The following is a 21,950-nucleotide window of genomic DNA, read 5'->3' on the forward strand; positions in this document are numbered from 1 at the left end:
AGCAGAGGGTTTAGGTATCTTATATGGAGATAAAAACTCAAGTTACTTCTCAGGACAGTCCATACTCACTGCTGCTGTAAGAATCATTTCAGTAGTAGAAAGCTCTCCATGTGTAAGATAAAAATTCACTTAAAAAAATAATCTGTTTTCGAAATGAGGAAATACCACAGAACACTCAGATGCTCCACACTTCTCAAATCCACGTTTTTAGTTTGTCACATGATTGACACGCACTAATGTAATCACTGGTCAGAACATGCTCCCGACACAAGGTGCAGCATGCCGGCAATGCTGTCTCACTTAATGGCAGCACTCACCCGTGAGCAGACATCTTCACTGAGTCACAGAAATATAACTTAACTGAACCCCCCAAAAGAAACAAACAAAAAACAAACTACAGAAACTAGGTTTCAAGCTATATAACTTTTAAGTCTATGCTATCATTAAGTGTAGTAAATACTCTTTAAACATTGTCATTTTTTTAAAACAAATTATTTTTCTTTGCAGGAAAGAGAGAAAGAGAAATAGACAGGAAGAGAGAGAGAGATACACTAAGAAAATGGGTGCACCAGGGCCTCCAGCCACTGCAAACAAACTTTAGAGACGTGCGCCCCATTGCCCATCTGGCTTATGTGGGTCCTGGGAAATTGAACTTAGGTCCATTGGCTTTGCAGGCAAGTGGCCTAACTGCTAAGCCATCTCTCCAGCCCAAGAGTGTCAATTTTGATAAGCCTAATAAAAACACACTAGTATTTATTAGTATTGAATAAATGTCTCCTTTCAAACTAACCTACTAAAATGATTGAAGCATAATTAGAGGATATTCTGTGATACTTTAAGAGACACTAAATGAACATGTACTTCAGTAAGAATTTTTTTTTTTTTTTTTTTGGAGATAGGGTTTCATCCGGCCAACCCTGAGCTGGAGACCTTCCTGCTTCAGTCTTCCAAGTACGTGCTGTGCATGTACCAACATATCTGCCAAGAATCTTTTCTTTATACCAATGCAAATAACACAAATTATTTTATGCTCAATTTTATCAAAAAATGGAATCAGAGGAACAAATATTTTAAGATGTTATTTGAAAGTATTTAAAAAAAAAAAGTGCTCACTCTCCGTCTAAAGGTTCTACTGCTAGAGATGTATCCAAAGGATTGTTAAAATTTTTATTGAAAGAACCTTAAGTGGCGATGAAGGAATAAAAATGTGTAAGCATCTTATGTTAATAAGAAAATCCAGATAGTTTTCCCATGCCCAGTATCTAGTTCTTCAATGTAAAGGGAAACAAAACATAATGCAAATGATTTTATGAATTTTAATAGGGAATAAAATAGAATGAGTTTCGTATTTAAGAAAAAATCAATTACATAATAAAATTGTCCTGTAGTCTACATAAGTTAGGTATTAAATTACTAACAATTTAATCTACTATAATGTATAAAGGGGAGAGTTTTAAGTTAAAAACTAGCACAATCTCAAAACAAACAAAATTTTCTAAAACCTGAAGTTTTGTTTTCCAGAAGAAAAGACATCTGTCTTAACAATATTTCAGAATTCTAATTCTATCAATTTCCTTGTTTCATAAGGAACTGGATAAGAGAACAGTATTTAAATAGTTGTTTTCATATATATGTCATGGCATGAATCTAAATAATGAGTATTCTGTCTTATACATGTCCCCATACCCACATAAAGCCAGATGCACAAAGTGGTGCATATACCTGAAGTTCATCTACAGTGGCTAGAGACCATTCTCTGTCTGTCTCTGCTTGCAAATAAATATATAAAATATTAAGAAGAAAACAATAATTAAAAATAGTTTTTTAACAAATTCAGAAAGCTAGAAAAGCTGCACATGCAAGAAAAAATATCAGCCCACCTTAGTGTAGCAATGAGGAGAGAAAAGAACAAGACACACAGAGATACTAGAATGGTATGTATGGCTGGAACAGTAATTGACAAAATGATCATACTCACACAGAAAAATGTAAAGCAAATTAAAAAGAAAAATTTAATCATCAAGCCAAATTAACAGGAAAGTCTGTTATCTTATTTTTTACTTTTCCATTGACTACAAAGTCTGTGTGTATATATATGTATGTATATATATGTGTGTGTGTGTGTGTGTGTATACGTATATGCATGTATACATATATGTATATATACACACACATATATATGTGTATATATATATATATATACACACATATACATACATATATACACACATGCACGCACATACATAAATACATACATCCACCATACATCCAAGCACACACAATGATTTACTTTTGTGGTACTGGGGATTAAGTCTAGAGTCTTGTAGATTTGGGCAAATGTTTTATTACATTCCCACCTGAGCTCAAACAGAACTTTAGTTCAAGTGAATGAGTTAGGACCAGTTTCCCAAACCATGCTCCAGTGCACACTGGCATTCTGCAAATGAGTTAACTGTGCCACAAATAAGGGTCTCCTTATTTGTGAAAATGAAGTCCACAGGCCAATCAGTGCTGGAGGTGTAAACCCCATATGGTGCACTCTGAGTGCTGTGTATCATGAAGTCAAAAGCAGGCAAGTGGTACAGGACAGCTGCACAAATTTGTTCTAAGAAGCACACTGGTCATCAATTCTAACTGCTTAGCAAATACAAATGGATGCAATCAGGAGAACTGTCATGCACCTTGGCTTGCACTGAATCAAAGTTATCTGAACATGTGATATAACAAATATATAACCACTGTCGTGCACACATATATTTTCACATGGGTATGATTCCTTTGAGTTAAATGGCTGAAGCAAATGATAAAATGGGGCAATAGCTTTTACGTTCCTTTTGTTCTATTATAATGAGCCAAATAATCCTGTTGTTATACATTAGTTGGAGAACGCAGGACTGACTGACTCTTGTTATGTACATAACATCCTAGAATAGTAAATAAAAGGAAAGCCAACAATACTACAAAACAAAAATGAGACTCATACCTTGGCCTAGTTTTTGACTGTTTGCACACAACCTGAATGGGACAAGCTATTTGCTCGAGAGCAGCACTTACAAGTAGAAGTGACCCTACGTCAGCACTGACAGAGGTACTAAGGCTCAGTGATATGTTTTCCTTTTACCTCCTGACGGTTGCCGAGACTTCCGAGGAGATCGGGGCTCTCTCCGGTAAGGGTCGTTGGAGCCGTACAGTTCAATGGTGCCCAGGTTGAGCAGTACTGCTTTCTGGAGGTAGTCAACCATAGCAATGCCACTGCAGTTGCCGAAAACCACCCTGAGAACCAACAGGAGAGAAGAAACCACAAGATGATGTCAGGAAGAAGCATGGCGGGCTTTCCAGAAAGTTTTTGAACTAAAGACAACCCATGGGTATGGATATAAAATACACATCTTTTCTCATGGAAAAGTACATATCATCTGTAGACTTTAATGAACTGAATCATGAAGTCATTTATAAAAAACTGATATAGAAGTTAAAACTTGATCAAAGATACAAATGTCCACACTAGGCAATATAACATCTCTATTCTGCCTTGAGAGTGATTTGAACCACTCAGGTAGAGACAATCCTTTCCTTTGGAAATTCCCACTGTCACAAATGAAAAGGAAGTTTAAGTCTTCAATGACTCTCTTTGGGAGTCAAGGATACCCTCTCCATGACGGGGCAGGCAGGACCTAGAAGCTAGTCTGTAAATAAAGGACTAGCAGCTGCGCACTGCGATGCACAGAGGAGATACAGAGGTAGCGAAGGTGGCCAGGTCAGACCTAGAGTGACCCGGACAGCATGCATTTGTCTACAGAGAAAACCCTTCACATCAGGTCCAGCTGCTGTGGCCAAGGAGGTACACATGGGCTAGGTAACCTGACTTTCAAATGGTGCTTTAAGTATGGATTTATACATAATATAGTTTCAAGAACAAATTTAAATCTTTAAAAATATATAAAACAAAAACCATCCTACAGCAAAGTAATCAATTAAAAACCAAAGCCTGTAATCAACTAATTTATGGCTACAACTGAAACCTCCTACTGGCTCTGTTCTTTGCTATTTGTCTTTTTTTAAATTATAGGCAATAGGGCTAGAGGGATGACATAGTAGTTAAGGTATTTGTCTGCAAAGCCAAAGGACCCAGGTTTGATTCCCCAGGGCTCATGTTAGCCAGATGCACAAGGGGGCGCATGCATCTGGAGTTTGTTTGTAGTGGCTGGAAGCCCTGGCACACCCATTCATTCTCTTTCTCTCTCTCTCTCTCTCTCACTCAAATAAATAATTACATAAAAATAGAATACTTTAAAATTATAGGCGATAAAATATTTTAAAAGTGCAGTTTGTGTTTTCCCATTGTAAGGTTCCTGATACAAGTATCAGAGAAGAGTCTGAGATAACACTCAGTTTCACCTGATTCACAACTGTAACAGAAGGAAGTGACAACCGCTAGGAACAAAAGACACGTGAGTCCTAGGGCCACTTCTAGAGAAGACAGTAGCTGCACATGATAAACATGCCAGGGAAGGACTGTCGTCAAACACTTCTTATACTGCAATGTGAAATGTTTTCAAATAATAAAACTCTATCATATGGCAATAAAATGTATAATTAACACTATATAACAGAAGACATGAGTTAATAAAAACAAATATGGTCATGTAGAGAAGCATACATTGTTAAACTACTGTTGTGCCTTTATAAATTTGTCCAGGTGAATGTTGGAAGTGAAAAGAACAAAAGAGTTACAGTCCAGGATTACAGAAACAGTTTGTAAATATACTTCCAGGTTCATGTGAGATTTTCATAATGCTAGTATAAAAAAGCTACTTCTGGGAATATATCCAGATGACATTATATTGGATTTAAACATTATCTCAAATAATCCATTGGTACATGAGATTTTTATTTCCTATTAGAAATCAGCATACCCAGAATAAATTATTCAGAACAAAATTATGCTTCAAATAAACATTAAATTTATCTTGAAATTAAAGTTATGAAACAGCATTTGAGGTGATGATATATTAAAGATCATCCTATCTAGTTTTGAACATAAAATGATGTGTGGTATACTACAGGTGCTGAGAAAAAAACAAAACAAAACCACAAGAACAAAAGAAAAAGAAAAGCAAATGTGGAACTTACAGTCCATAGGAAGAATTGACTGCCAGGCTGGTGATCTGTTGTGGTGGTTCTCCACCCACCCACACTAACTGAATAACGAGTTCTGTCTGGTAACCTGGAGACTGTTTCAGGGGTGAGTTTTTTACTCTGGAAAAAAAAAAAAAAAAGGAAAACCATGTTATCTTCTAAGCACATTTTCAACTGGATGTCCTTGGCATAACCATGCAAGAATAATTATATATAGCAAAATAGGTTTGATTTTATTTTAAATTAAGAATCGGTCTTCTGCTCTTAGAAGCATTTAATCTAGTTGGAGAGATTAAAATACATAAACAACAAAACAGGAAGTTATATGCCAATTCCACATATAAAATTAGGCGGGTGGCATGGGTAAAGGAGGAAACAAAAACAAGGGAAGAAGAAAGGAGAGTAGGGAAGGCTTAGAGGAAAAATAGTATCAAATCTAAGAGAAAACACAGAAAAAACACTACGGAATGTAAAGCTTGAGAACATGATCAAACTGAATGAAACCTGGCAAAAACATACTAGAAGTTGTTTCAGACACATGTGAACAATTTATTACTGTGTGTCACTATTTTAATCACATAAAACAAAACCAAGTCCTTCACAATCTTTGGGGTGATTCATGTTTGACTGGAGCCTCCCCACTAACTGCTGAAGTGTTAGAAATATACTGTTCTTGCAAAAACATAGGAAGACAAGACAGAGAAGTTAAACTGATCACCGTGGAACGGGCGCACAGGAAAGTGACCTTCCAGAAGCACAGGACGCCAGGACAGTGTTGATGGGGTGTCCAGTGGCAAAGGTTTGATTATGGCAGACAGAACTCAAGCCTCTTGGAAAGCTAGAGCTTTAATAGCTCTGCTGCTCACCAACTGCCTCCCATCGAATTGTGGGAGAAGACAATGATGTAGTCATGGGCTGAACAAACTGTAAGGACCTGGTTGGAAAGACTGCTCAGTGGTTTAGGCACTTGCCTGCAAAGCCTAAGGACCGGGATTCAATTCCCCAGTAACCACATAAAGTCAGAGGCACGGGGGGGGCACATGTATCTGAAGTTTGTTTGCAGCGGCTAAAAGCCCTGGCATGCCCATTCTCTCTCTTTCTCTAAATAAATTAACAAACAAATTATAATAACTACCCATCAAGTAGCTAACAGTATTTTCATTATTTCAAAAATATTTTTTATTTATGTATGAGTGGGGGGGGTAGTTAATGAGAACATGGGGTTTCTAGGATCTCCTGCCACGGCATACAAAATCTAGAAACATGTGCCACTTTGTGTGTCTGGCTTTACAAGGGTATGCTGGACGGCAGGATCTACAAGAGAGCACTTCTAACTGCTTGGCCTTCTCCCTGTCTTATCTTTCCATATTTTCATTATTAAAGAATCAAAACACAATGCAAGTTTATAGAAATATGGGGGGACAAGGTACACAGAGGGCTCAGTTGGTAAATTGCTTGTCACACAAGCACAAGGCCTTGAGCTAGATCCTTGCCATCCACGGTAAAGCCAGGCAAGCAGCACACACCAAGCTGGGCAGGCAGAGACAGAAGGATGCCTGGGTTTGCTGGCATCCAAATTGGTGAGCTCCAGGTTTAGTGAGAAACTGTGACTCAAAAAAATGGTGCAAAGTGATTAAGTAGGACACCCAACATCAGTCTAAATACAGCATGCATACACACGCACACTACACACAAAAGAAAAAGAAATTATTTAGGAAAGATTAATTTAGAAGAGATATGCACAACAAATAGAATCAGGAGACCAATCATGAAGTTCTCGTGATTTTTCTTCTGATGTGAAACAATTTTAAAATTTATATTTGAAACACGTTACTGAAGTGAGAATCGTAAGACTTAGAAGTTTAAGGTCTGATCTCAGTATTCTAACACAAAGATGGTATTAAATAAATAAATGCATGGGAGGCTGACAAGGGGTAGAGTAAGAGGTAAAATAAGCCATGATGATTTAGTAGTCAAAAATATATCAAGAAAATTAAGCAAATCCAGTAAATAAAAGGCGTTGAACCACAGAGGCAGTTTAGGGGAACATGTGGTCAGTCTGAGGTGATGCTAGCCAAACATGTTCATAGAACCGCTCTGCAGGGAGTTGAAAGTTAAGCCAAACCTCATAAATATAAATGCTCACGCTAAATTTAGGTTGTCTGAACCTGTGCTGAGCATATCAGGAAGGGCGAGTGGGGGAGGGTGTAAAACCAGAGTTGAGGCTTTCTGAGGAACACTCCCCTTCAACCTGCCGTATGCACATGTGCCAGCCAACTTCAGGGAACTGAACAATGCATCTTCATGTGACTACTTTTTATTCTGTGGTGAGGTTAATTGTGAGCATCTTTGATTGCACAGACTGTTCAAAGCCTGGCATCATGAACGATTCTTGAGCATCTGCCATGGTGTCCCCCGTGAAGGAGGAAGGAAAGTAAGAAGATGAAAACGTTCAATCTCCTGACACTAAACTCAGGAGGAGGAACACTTCTGAATCACTTGGTACATCTATAGCAAAGACCATGGCAACCCTTTCTATTTAACAAGCTGGATACTGAGACTTCAGGAAAATGCAAACCACTGGGTGTATGTGGGCCCGAGTCACTTCTACTTAAGTGGGCACATGGGCCATGTGTGTGGGAATGTGCTCTGGCTGGAACGACTGCTAATTCTTCCTCAAAGAGTTGGCCACGTGTCACTTTCAGCTGGTGAGTTTAAAAAATTAAAAATAATGACCTAGAGCCTCTGGAGATGGCTCAGTGTTTAAAGTGCTTGCTTACAAAGCCTGATGGCCAGTACCCATGTAAACCCAGATACACAAAGTGGCACATGTATCTGGAGTTTCTTTGTAGTGGCAAGAGGCCCTGGCATGCATTCACTCATATTTTCTCTATTCTTGAAAATAAAAAAAAATACTTTAAGGATAATGACCCAGACATTTCAACTCTATGCACAGATGCCTGAACACAGATGAGCCAAAGCTGTCTCTGCCGAGATGTGCCTGTGCCAGACGCAAAAGGCAGGCATCAAGGAGGCATGCTCACAGCCCGCAGACAGGCTGAGCACTGGATTAGGTTGACAAGAGCAAGAATGGGGTATAAGAAGATCCCTTCGGGGATAATTTTTTAATTACATTTGAGGACACATTTAAGACTTGTGACTAGCATACACAATTAACTGAAGTTTTATTCTGCCGTGTATGAAGAATTGAAGACAAATATGCTTAAGGAAACAACAAAAATAAATTTCCTAACAATAAGATACAAAAAGCTCCAACTAAAACATACAAAGCTGGAATGGCTGGGGTATAGTTCAGTGGCAGAGTTCCTGACTAGCAAGTGTGAAGAAGCTTTGGGTCCCCCTTGAGGACAGGAAAATAATAAAAAACCTGACTGAGAAAGGACAGATGTTAAGATTTTAAAAGTAAAACTTGAGATTTTTATATCTTGTGCCTCCAATTCTTCATGGGAAAGTTATCATTTTAATGTTTTAATATGTTTAATTTTTTTACTTGTTAAGGACAAGCTGTTGAACAGTTATAAAATGCGCCATAATTTGTATAAATATATTTTAAATGTTAAAGTGATAACTGGAAGCTTTACAGTTTCCAAATGATTGTTGGTTTGGACAAGTAATTTGCAAACAGGCAATTAAAGTTATCTAAATAAAAGAATGCAATTGGATTAACAAAAGGAACAAGTAAAACACACCTTTAAAAATGTGTCTTACAAAACCAATCACTGCACTGGGGAGATAGCTCAGCTGGTGAAGCAGTTGCCACAAAGCCAAGACACCTGAATCAGAATCCTTGGAGCCCAGAGAAGAGGGGGAGTGCGGGGGGGGGGGGGGGGGGGCGCAAGTGTCTGTAACTCCAGCTCCCCGGAGGCACAGGGAAGTGGATTCCTCAGGCAAGCTCTCCAGCTACAGCAGCCCAATCACAGAGTTCTGGGTTCAGTGAGACCCTGCCTCAGTAACATAGGGTGGAGAATGATAGAAGACAGCCAATGTTGACCTCCACATGCAGGTTCAAACACGTGTGTGTGCACTTACACACAAGAGCACTCTCACACACAGAAACACATGAATGGCACCTTGATACCTTGTCTCAAAAGAATAAAAATGGCCAAAGAAAGAAAGCAAATCAAGTTACCATGCATCTTTGTTTTAGAATCTTCCCCTCTATTCTTGGTCTTGTGTTCTACTGAGTGATTTAATCATCTGAACTACACTGGTAGCCATTACCTTATGATGCAGTTGTTATCATTTATCTATACCCCTAAAAATTCAAGTTTTAAAACTGTGTTATAACTTATCTTATGATCTGGTATGCAAATATATTAAAATGTTAATAACAGTAAGGATTTCTATTCATGTACTGAGAAAAAAAGTAAAGTAAAATAAAGCCAGACATGCAGAGCTGAGATACACCCCCACAGGCACACTGAGTCAAATCAGCAGGAACATGTCTGCACATATCCTGGTGCCTTTTTCAAGGTTCACGTGCCTGGAAAGGGAGCGTGGGTGCTGCTCACAGAGGGAGGGCAAAGCTGCCTCACCCCACAGTTTTTCAGGATCAGAAAGCTCACCTAGCTCTTGTGCTCACTCATTTACCTCTATCAGCAACTAAGAAGGTCAGTTTAGTCACCAACTGAAATTATGTCATTTCTTCAATTGTTATATAGAGGTGGGGAAAGAGCAGTACAATTATTTGGTGGCCTTGTACATCTCAACATTAAGTTATAAGTCACCAGATTGTGGCTGATAATCTTAGTAATATAATATCTTAGCTTGAACTTCCGTGTGAAATTCCATGACAGGAAATTTTACCTCTTATCTGAATCTAAATGATGCTTCCCAGAAAAGTATCTGGTAAACACTAACAGTCTAAAATTAAGGTGAATTATATTTCCTGTGACACCACTGCCATAATGATAAGCAAAGAAAAGTTATGACCAGTAAATACCTCAGGCTGATCAATGTGACCACCCGCTGTACTCTTCTCATTGCTGGGACAAACTACTGGACACAAAGGTCAATGAAGGAGGGAAGGGGATACGGCAGAGTGTGAAGCAGCTGGTCACACAGCAGCCACAGTCGGGAAGCAGAGACGATACTGTGCTCAGCTGACTTCTCCCTTTGTCTCTTTAGCATTTCATCTAAACATGTCACGTTTACAACATTCCACCCTTGGTTCATCTGTGGACTCCTCTCCCTAAGCTTACCAGTTCAAATGTTCAAAAGTCAAAGGCCAATGTGTCTTCTGAGACACAAGGCAGTTTTTTTTCTTTTTTCTTTAAATATTTTTGTTCATTTTTATTTATTTATTTGAGAGCGACAAAGGGACAAAGAGGCAGATACATAGAGAGAGAGAATGGGCGCGCCACAGCCTCCAGCCACAGCAAACGAACTCTAGACACTTGCGCCCCCTTGTGCATCTGGCTAACGTGGGTCCTGGGGAATCAAGCCTTGAACCAGGGTCCTTAGGCTTCACAGGCAAGCGCTTAAACACTAAGCCATCTCTCCAGGCCCAGTTTCATTTTTATTAAGGCTTTAAAATTTTTTTTTATTTACTTATTTGAGAGAGGGAGAAAGAGAGAGAGAGAGTGGGTGCCCCAGGGTTTCCAGCCCCTACAAACAAATTCCAGATGCATGTGCCACCTTGTGCATCTGTTTTATGTCGGTCTGTGGAATTCAATTGAGGTCTTTAGGCTTCATAATCAAGTGCCTCAACCACTAAGCCATCTCTCCCACCCCACAAGGCATTTTTTTAAGTACTTACAAAATAAAAAAATGAAGTTACATACTATGAATATATAATGGCACAGAGTACATATTCCCATTTTAAAACGAAGGGAGACAACAAAAAAGACCACATCAAAGGTCACAGTCCAGCAGGGCAAACACACCATAAGCTGCACACCTGGCCCCAAGGGCTCATGGCTCTTCACCTGGGCTCCCACAGCCACGAGTGGCCAGCCTTCACTTCCACGTCCTTGACCCTCACAGCACCTGCCCCATGCTGGGCCAGCTCCACTCTGCCTACAGCTTTCCTGGATGACCCGCATCGGAAACGGTGACCTTTAGCTTTGCCTTCATAGCTTCACACAACAGCTTCTCAGCATCTTCTCCCAGGAGTCCAACCTTGCCACACACTGTGGCCCAGTGGCCTTTCAGAACCATGACCCTGTCATTCTTGCATTTGGCATGCATGCAAAACCAGGACTACCTAGACAATGCTGTTGCTGGCCAGTGGTTTAGTCTGGAGCACTTCTATCATGGCAGCAGAGGCCAGATTCTGTGCTGGCCGTTACCCCTGAGAAACACTCCCTACTAGTTATTTTCAGTTAGGAAACCTCTTCCATGCCACTCATAATTAAGGATCTCGCTTTTGAAATGAGTTTGAATTTTCACAAGTTCAAACATTTGATGGGTGGGGTCTTGTCCTCTGGACATGTTCCCTATGGTGTTTCTATTTAATAACAATTATAGTTGCTTTCTCTGTGCCTGCCTTGTCTGCATTTTTAAATGCACACTTTTTTTTCATTCTTCTATTACTGTTGATCAGACTAAGGGCAGTGGACAATAACCATGCCATAATCCAGATGCTATTCCTTGGCTGTGGGCTAGAGAGATGGCTTGGGGTTAAAGCTAATTGCTTGAAAACCTGCTAACTTCCTCCTCAGAAGCCATATAAAGCCATCTGGATTGAATGGAATTTAAAGACTGAGTGACACCCAGGTTTGATCTATGGAGAGCAAACTTAGGTGTGTTAAACTGTAGGAATGTAATGCCGAAAACAATTTAAGAATAAAATCATGGAGTACTCATTCCTTGTGTGCCATTAAAAAAAAAAAAAAAGAAATGAATTGGGTTAACCACATCAAAACACAGGAAAACTTATTCTTATGCAATTTTACACCAACACAGGAAGATGATGATGTGTGTTTACTAATGCTTTTAATTTACCTAGAGACAGTATGCAAAGCAGCGCTACTGTTTACTGACTTACTTTAAACAAGGTACATTATCCCGGAGCCCATCGGAGGAACTGCTGCTGGTGGACGGGTGAGACTGAGGGGGGATGGGCTGAGAGTTGGAACTGCCCACAGGGGTGGACAGAGGTGGTGGCTGCTCACCCTCTGGAGTTTCCACATCATTTATCTCATATAATAGTCGAACTTCAAGCATCTGTTGTAAAAGAAAAACATTTACGTAACCTAATAACCAATACTCATTTTTACTACAATTATACTGACAAACCTAAAATGCAGCAGAGAGAATTTTAAAAGTGAAAAATTAACCACATTTAGCCATAGAACCAAGGATTTCTTACTCAACTTCTAAACAGCTGTGCATGTGCGTGAAAGAATAGACAAAGGCACACACATATATATCAGGATTTTAAAATTTATGGAATGCTGAATTACTGCACAATCTATTCCTATTAGTTTTCCTTAAATAAAACAACTTAAATATTCAGTTAAATATATAAAAACTATTATTCACAAACAGATGGTAATGAAAGTGTTTTCAAAACTTTTATGCAAAAGTAGCTATAAACTATCTAACTTATTCAAAAAAAATCAGACATTTGACACTGAAAATAGTAAACAGATTATTACCGGAATGACTTCTGTAATCACATCCTGTTTGCTGAACCTATAAATAATTACATGGGCTGAAACGCCAGCTATGCACAGCATCCGACTTTCTGGGCACCAGGAGACGATCTGAATGGCGTATGGATCTTCATCAACAATGTCAGTGTTTGGTCTGTCTTCTTTATTTCTTGACTTTTCAAATACTTTAGATGTTTTTAATTTATATAATACTTGTAATGTTACTAGGAAAATATAACGTTACATGTTTTAGTACAAAAAGATTTAATACAATTTTAATCCACCATATAATTTGGTCTTTACCTAAACTGTATTTTCACTTAACAGCCTAAGTTACAGTACATTATACATTTACATAATTATTTATTCACTGACCAAAAACAAGGTATATTCATTAAAAACAGCAACCCAGAGCTGGGGAGATGCCCAGTGGAGAAGCACTTGCCATGCAAACGGGAGGACCTGCGTCCGCATCTCGGGCCCCATTAAAAGCTGCGCACTGTGGCGGGAGTTTTGCTACTGTGAGCCACAGGTATATTCACAAAGACAATACAAACTTTTGAAATGTAATTTTGGAACCAGCCATTAGCATTTTTGTTGATTTGAAATATATTTTTACTTCTCTATTTCTGGCTTATGAAGAAAAGTTTTGAAGCTATTTTGAAAAGACTAGAATGCTGAATAAAAATAGTTTTAATTTACTAATATAACATTAAAAATAAAAATTCTAAACTTAGATATTTGGTAAACCAATAAGTTAAACTTATAGTCTATCAATTTCAAATTAAATGCTATTTATACAATTACTATAAAACAGGACATGCAAGAACAATGATGGTATAACACGTAGCAAATGATAAATACTTACTTGCAGATGCATCCCAGAATTTAACTGACCCATCAGCATGCCTAGGAGAAGCAGAAATAAAAAGGTGGTGGAAAAAGAAAATAGCATACAATACGCTGTTACTTTTAAAAGAGAGTTACTCATCCACCAAACTGACTGAGATGAAAACACTGGGGTAAATTGGTAGAACCTTGACAATGGCTTTGTTCTTAATATGTCATAATGTAAAGGAAAGCACTAGCTGACTAGTAAATTAACTTAAATGTGGTCTTAATTATTATAGTGGTTACTGTTTTAATGAATATACATTTTTACTTACCCTGTAATAATTATTTCTGGGTAACTCTGAGCACCCAAGCCCCAATTACCGCCATTTATAGGCCATTCCTATAAAAAAAAGGTAATTGTAAATTTTGACTTGTTTTTATATGCACACACCTGATATGTAGTATAAAGTATAAAACACATTACATGAAAATAGTAAACATTTTATCGCAGACATAATTGTCTATATATTTTCTATAGAAAAATTATCAACATATCCAACACTTCAAGGTGATAATTTAAAATAATAGACGTTACACTAAATAACAAAACTCATAGTAGATATTGATACCTTTTTGCTGTAACCTTGACGTTTCTGTCTAGCGCCAACAGAATAAAGTGCAGGAATAAGGTCCACAGGACAATCAGCAAAATATTCACAACATGTGACAGGGGACTCATGTATGCTCAGAGGGTATGGATTTTCAAATATAGGGTATCTTTAATAGGAAAAAGAAAAATGCTTATTAATTTAATGAATTAAAACCTAAATCAAATGCAATAATGGAACTTTTCCATACTTTCCACCACACTATTAATTTATGGAACCATGTAAGAAAGTTGAAGGTGCTTTCAATTACAGAAAATGCTCAATTGTAACAAAATGCAGCCACTCAGCCCACAGCAGAGCCTGGGTGAGTGCTATGCGCACGCGTCTGTTACTTCCAGGGAGGAAGCGCAGAGGGAGGAGGCACATGAAGCAGCACTAGCCAGCTCCTCCTCACGAGCTGCGGGGCTGCACTGACAGACGACCCCCATGATAATCTAGACCTTGGCCTTGTAAGACGCAGTGCTGAGCTGCCCTGCGACAGGGTTGGGAGATGCCTTAGGGATCCAGCGTTCTCTGGTGTATATCAGCAGGACCTGATGAAGGGTGAGAGCAGCACCCTCAAAGTTAGCACCATCCCACAGGCTGGGGACAGGGTGACATAAAGGGGGGGGTGGGAAAGCTTGCTGACCCACGATGCTTCTCCCTGCTTCCCCATGCCCCATGACCACTTATGGCATGAGGGTGTCTGCCCCATCAAAAGCTCGTAAGCCAGAATGGCCTTTCCTTTCTCATATGGTTTTCCTCAGGTAAGTGTCACAGATGAAAAGGTAATTGGTTCAGTAATAAGCAAAAATATAATTTTATTTCAAATGTTTTAGATAATAAGTAACTTTATTAAATGAAGCAAAAATGTTTTTTAATTGTTTTATTTTTATTTATTTATTTGAGAGAGACAGAAAGAGAGAAAGAGGGAGAGAGAGAGAGAGAGAGAGAGAGAGAGAGAGAGAGAGAGAATGGGCGATCCAGGGCTTCCAGCCACTGCAAACAAACTCCAGACACATGCACCCACTTATACAACTGGCTAATGTGGGGTCCTGGAGAATCGAGCCTCGAACCAGGGTCCTTAGGCTTCACTGGCAAGTACTTAACCGCTAAGCCATCTCTCCAGCCCAAAAATGTTTTTAAAACATTGAAATGAAAGTAAAATTCTAAACACCTAGTAACAATGCTTAGAGTAAGAATAATATATCTTAAAAAGTATAACTTAGCAAAGGACAGAGTGCAAGATGGCTAAGCTGTTTAAATAATTAAATAATAACGTAGGCACAGTGTTCTAGAAAAACATTTTCAATGCTACAAAATGAACCAGCTACCTCCAGCTTTACCTTCGAACAGATGAAGCAAACACACAAAAAGTGTGCAGCAGTAAAAAGCAACCCTCGTCTTCACCTTACGACACAAGTGTCTCCTCACATGTACCTGACATTTCTACAGAAATGAAACACTCACCCACAATACTGGAATAGTAGACTTCTCTCTCCCTCCCTTCCTCTCTCTCTCTCTCTCTCTCTGTGTGTGTGTGTGTGTGTGTGTGTGTGTGTGTGTGTGTGTGTGATATTTATGAGCATTCACGTGTTTGCATGCAGCTGTGCACATACCTGTATGTGGAGGTAAGAGGACAGATCTGAATTACTGGTTCACTTTCCACTTTGTTAACCACTGCACAGCCAGGCTAGTTGGCCTGCAGGCCTCTAGGTGAAGCTCCTATCTCCATCTCCCTTCTTGCCATAGGCACATGTTAAGAGTGCCTGGCTTTGTGTGGGCTCTAGGCATCTGAACTACGGACTCCTGCTTGTGCAGTGAACACTTTATCCACTGAGCCATCTCTCCAGTCCCTAGAATGGTATTTTGACTTAAATATACCTCAGTATAGACCACAGGTAAAAAAATCTCAATTATTTGACCATCTTACCAAATGAGGGAAAATTAGAGAACTATTCTAACAGTACGTTTTGATAGGACATGAGGCCCATAGGTCATGGGGACGTATTTTCAAATGATCTGTTATAAATGATTAAAGGATCAAGAAGTAAGCTGAAGTGAAATTATGGTTCTCTAAAAGGACGGTTAGTGATGTTCACCTATTTTAGGATCTCCAACCTCAGCGCCCACCACTGGTGCTCTGCAGTGCGCCTGTCTTCTATCCTCTAGACGCCAGCAGCGACCCCTTCTCATGAAAATGTGAATGCAGATTATTAAATATTCCCCAGGGGCAAAATTATGCTAGACTCAGAATGACTTTGAAATATTGGGTACGCAAACTAAAATAAAACTATGCTTAATGATTATTTCTTGGAAGACAATAAAAATAGTATGTCCTATTCAAAGTAAACCTAATTGTTGCAAATACAAAACAGAGCATAGCAAATACCAGGACAATTATACAGAAAATTTTATGGTGATCTACAGATCAGATATATGAGGAATGAGCTGGGAAATGCTTAACATACAACTATAACAGATGGTGAAGCATGCTGGCTGCTGGGAGCTGCATATGAGCGAACATGGAAGTGCTATCTGTTTAATATACAGCTACTTTCCCATGAAAGTCAGTATGTGAGACCATGACACACCATGGTCTCCACACCGCCACTTTACAAAGTAGCATGCTGAATAGGTTTAAAACAACAATAAACAACTGAGGGGTTGGAACCTAGATTAATCAGCAAAGTACTTGAGTTGCAAGCATGAAGACCTAAGTTAAATTCCCCAGAATTCATGTAAAAATATAGGTGCAGTGTTACGTGCTTATAACCCCAGTGCTAGGGATGCAGAGAAGGAGACTCAGGTGTGCTGGTTAGGCAGTACAGCCTAATTGGTGAGCTCCATGCCAGAGGGACCCTGTCTCAAAAGAGAAGAATGTCATCTCTGAGAAATGATGACAAAGGTTGTTCTCTGGCCTCTATATTCACATAGATACATAAAAATAGTAAATGAGAGTATGTGAGCAGACACAAAGGTCTGGAGTGAGTAGGCCACACCCATTTCTGGGCTCCTCCCACCTCCCTGGGTCTGAGTTCCTTGCACAGTGTGTGGGCAGGCACAGTGGTCTGGAGTGAGTAGGCCGGACCCCTGTACCTGGGCTTCTCCCATCTCCCCAGTCTGGGTTGCCTGCTCTGATCTGTGTCCTGCAGGGCATAGCACCAGGTTGGCCAGATCCCTGTCCTCTTGCTCCTCCCAGTCCCTTGGTCCTGGTAGGTCCCATTGTGCTTTCCTTGTGGAAGTCTGGTCCCTGTGTGAGCTGTGGAATCGGGCCTTTTGCTCTGGTATCCTGCCTGGCCACTGTTCACCTGAGTCAGAGGGTGAACGGGCCAAAGGACAAAAACTTGCTTCCTACTCAATAAAATAAACAGCCTTCCTAAAATAGGTAGACAACACTGCAAAAAAAGCCAATGAAAGTCAGAAAAGTCAGAAAACTGAGAGATCTCCACCAAGGAAGCCTTCAATGAAATCACAGAGAAATCAACAGAAATTCATTCCCAAAATGAAAACACAACAACCAATGGGACCGTGATCAAAAATATTGCTCAACTAGAAGCAAATAATTAAAGAACCAAAAATCATATCTATGAAATTGAACAGAATTGTCTCCTAGACATTCAGACTTTGACAGTAGGCTTAACTTGATTGATGAAAATGTTGGAACCCTCCAAAGAGATATGAATAAATTGATGGTAAGTAAGTAAGTGGAACACCTCAACAACCGGTTGATTAAACTTAATGAAGACTTGATCAAAAGCAAGAATGAACTATAGGAAACACCAAGAAAATCAGAACTTGAATTGAAATAGTTCCTTAACAAAAAAGATGGACACAATACAAAATAACACAAGAGAAAACAAAAATCAAATAGAAATTATTAAAAAAAAAAAAAACTCTTTAGAACCATTCACCAACAGAATTACTCAAGTGTAAGAAAGAACCTGGAAGATAAGACAGAAGAAAACTGATCAGGCCATAATCTCTGCTAAGTTCAAAAAATCAAGTGAACAGAATACAAGGGAACTATGGGATACCCTAAAATGGCCAAACATCCAGTTCATGGGTAAACCAGGAGAGGAAATCCAGACAGAGGCGTAGAGAACATACTTAACAAACTTATTGAAGAAAGATACGAGAAGCCCACAGAACACCAAACAAACAGTACCAGAGAAGAAACTCTCAAAGACACATCATAGTTAAAACTCTTAACAAGGAAAACAAAGAGAGAGTATTAAAAGCAGCAAGAGAGAAGCAATTCACAACATACAAAGGCAATCCTATTAGAATAACATCAGATTTATAAATGGAAACTCTGAAAGCCAGAAGGACCTGGAATGGAACAGTTCAAAATCTGAAAAACTATGGCTTCCAACCCAAGCAACTTTAACCTGCAAAATTTCCGTCATAATAAATGGTGAAAGAAAAACTTTCAATGAAAAAAGTTAACTCTACGACTATGTGAACACAAAGCCAAACATACAGAGAATACTTGAGGGAATACTCCACACAGAATAGTCAAACAACCAGTTTCAAGAGCCAAGAAGAAGAAGAAGACAATACCCAAAGCAGACCAAACTCAAAACAGTACAAAACACAAGAAAGCACAAAATCCCATAAAATGCCTCATCATGGTAGGGATTAACTGAAACCTCACAGTAATAACCTTAAATATTAATGGTCTTAACTCACCCATCAAAAGACACAGGTTGTGCTGGAGAGATGGCTTAGTGGTTAGGTGCTGGCCTGTGAAGCTTAAGGACCCCAGTTCAAGGCTCGACTCCCCAGGACCCACGTTAGCCAGATGCACAAGGGGGCGCACGCGTCTGGAATTCATTTGCAGTGGCTGGAGGCCCTGGCGTACCCATTCTCTCTCTCTCTCTACCTGCCTCTTTCTCTATTGGTTGCTCTCAAATAAATAAATAAAAATAACAAAAAGAAATTTAAAAAGACACAGGTTATCAGGATGGATCAAAAAACTGGACCCTTCTACCTTCTGTCTTTAAGAAACCTACCTCAACAATAAAGATAGACACCTCCTCAGGGTGAACAGTTGGAAAATGATATTCCAAGCAAATTGAAATAAAAAACAAGTGGGTGTTGCTATAGTAATATCTGATAAAATAGACTTCAAACCAAAATTAATCAAAGTGGTCAGAGAAGGCCATTTCTTTCTCATCAAGGGAATGATCTAACATGAGCATATCACAATTATATATGCACCAAACACAGGGGAACCACAGTTTATAAAACAATAAAACAGAAATAAACACCAATACTATCATAGTTAGAGACTTCAATATTCCACTATTATCAATAGACAGATCATCCAAGCACAAAATCAAAACAGAAATAATAGAAGTCAACAACATCAGAGATCAACAGGACCTAACACATACCTACAAGAGAACTTTCTACTCCAAATCTATGGAATACACATTCTTCTCAGCAGCCCACGGAACCTTCTCCAGAATTGACCATATACGAGGCCATGAAGCATGCCTTCATAAAGTCAGGAAAGCTGAAGTCCCTTCCTGCATCACATCAGATCACAATGCTTTAAAGCTAGACGTAAACAAGAGACACATAGGAACTCCACAAGCTCCGGGAGACGAAACAATACACTTTCAAACAAGGAATGGGTCATGGAAGAAATCAGAAAAGAAACTGTAAAATTCCTAGATTTGGATGATAATGAAACCAAAACCTCCCAAAACCTATGGAACTCAATGAAGGCTGTCATAAGGGGAATATTCATAGGCCTAAATGCCTTCCTTACAAAGACAGAGAGATCCCACATCAATAACCTGACTGTCTACCTAAAGGTGCTGGAAAAACGAGAACAATCCAACCCAAAGAGCTCCAGATGGAAAGAAATAATCAAGATTTGAGCAGAAATTAATGAATTAAAAACTAAGAAAACAATTTTTTAAAATGATGAAACAAAGAGCTGATTCTTTGAAAAGCTAAACAAGAATAACAAATCCCTGGCCAAACTGGTGAAGAAAAAAAAGTCTCAAATTAACAAAATCAGAAATGAAAAAGAAGCAATCACAACAGACATCAATGAAATTAGAAGAATCATCAAGGCATACTTCCAAAATGTCTACTTCACAAAATTAAATAATCTGAAAGAAATGAATAAATTCCTATACACATACCACCTACCAAAATTAAACTCAGAGCAAATTAATCTCCTAAACAAACCTATCACACCCATGGAGTTTGAAAGGTAATCAAAAACTTTCCCCCCCCAAAAAGTCCAAGATTAGATGGCTTCACAGCTGAATTCTATCAAACCTTCATATAAGAACTGAAGCCAATTTTTCTCAAACTATTCCGCATAATGAGAGACCAAGGAATCCTCCCCAACACACCTTTTATGAAGCTAGAATCACGCTAATACCAAAACCAGATACAGATGCAACAAGGAAAGAAAATTATAGGCCTATATCCCTAATGAACTTAGATGCAAAGATCCTGAACAAAATTCTTGCAAACTGAATTCAAGAACACATCAAAAGCATTATCCACCATGATCAAGTAGGCTTCATCCCAGGGGTGCGTGGATGTTTTAACATATGGAAATTGGTCAACATAATACACCACATAAATAAACTGAACCACAAAGAACCACATGATCATCTCAACTGATGCAGAGACGGCCTTTGACACCACCACTTCATGATTAAAACATTGGAAAGAACAGGCATGGAGGGTTTATACGTCAACACAATAAAGGCTATAAATAAAGCTCCTAAAGCCCAAATAATAATACTTAATGGGGAAAAACTCAAGGAATTCTTACTGAGACTTAGAACAAGACAGGGGTGCCCACTCTTACTACCGCCCTTCAATATAGTACTAGAAGTACTAGCCCAAGCAGTAAGGCAGGAAAAAGAAATAAAAGGGATTCCAATTGTCAAGGAAGTTAGCCCTATTTGCAGATGACATGATCCTATATATAAGTGACTTGAAAGTCTCCATCTCAAAACTTCTAAAGGTGATAAATTACTTCAGCAAAGTGGCAGGATATAAAATAAATGCACAAAACTCACTAGCTTTTCTCTATGCAAAGGACAAATGGAGAAAGAAATCAGTGAGACTGTCCCATTTTCAATTGCAACAAAAAAATTGAACACCTTGAAATAACACTAACAAAAGAAATGAAAGATCTATATAATGAAAACATAAAAACACTCAAAAAAGAAACAGAGGAGAACTTGAGAAGATTGAAAGACCTCCCATGTTCCTGGATAGGTAGAATTAATATTGTGAAAATGGCAATTCTACCAAAAGCACTATAAAGATTTAACACAATACCAATGAAAATACCAGTCTTGGGCTGGAGAGATGGCTTAGCAGTTAAGCGCTTGCCTGTGAAGCCTAAAGAACCTGGTTCAAGGCTTGATTCCCCAGGACCCACATTAGCCAGATGCACAAGGGAGTGCACACATCTGGACTTTGTTTGCAGTGGCTGGAGACCCTGGCTCACCCATTCTCTCTCTCTCTCTCTCTCCCTTCCTCTTTCTCTTCCTGTCTCTCTCAAATAAATAAATGAACAAAAAAATAAAAATAAAAAAATACAAACAAGCCTCATTCTTCACAGAGATTGAAAAAAAACAATCTCAAAATTCATATGGAAAGGCGGAAGGCCTCGGATATCCAAAAATATCCTCAGCAAAAGAAGCACCTCTGGTAGTACCACCAC

At 38.9% G+C, this 21,950-nt stretch overlaps 1 protein-coding gene across 3 annotated transcripts in view; it reads right to left on the reverse strand.

Moving 5' to 3' along the window:
• The window catches only part of Stxbp5 (syntaxin binding protein 5), a 148,000-nt gene that overhangs the window by 35,444 nt on the left and 90,606 nt on the right, over positions 1 to 21,950 (reverse strand). For all 3 annotated transcript variants that reach the window (XM_004651137.2, XM_045158313.1, XM_045158312.1), the window contains exons 12-18: positions 14,222 to 14,369; positions 13,925 to 13,992; positions 13,627 to 13,667; positions 12,762 to 12,982; positions 12,149 to 12,327; positions 5,134 to 5,259; positions 3,122 to 3,273 (exon numbers count right to left, since the gene is read on the reverse strand). In XM_004651137.2, coding sequence (XP_004651194.2) covers positions 3,122 to 3,273; positions 5,134 to 5,259; positions 12,149 to 12,327; positions 12,762 to 12,982; positions 13,627 to 13,667; positions 13,925 to 13,992; positions 14,222 to 14,369 — 935 coding nt within the window. The remainder of the gene's footprint in view (positions 1 to 3,121; positions 3,274 to 5,133; positions 5,260 to 12,148; positions 12,328 to 12,761; positions 12,983 to 13,626; positions 13,668 to 13,924; positions 13,993 to 14,221; positions 14,370 to 21,950) is intronic.

Source organism: Jaculus jaculus, chromosome 9 (genome assembly GCF_020740685.1).
Source record: "Jaculus jaculus isolate mJacJac1 chromosome 9, mJacJac1.mat.Y.cur, whole genome shotgun sequence".
In the NCBI taxonomy this organism is placed as follows: Eukaryota; Metazoa; Chordata; class Mammalia; order Rodentia; family Dipodidae; genus Jaculus; species Jaculus jaculus.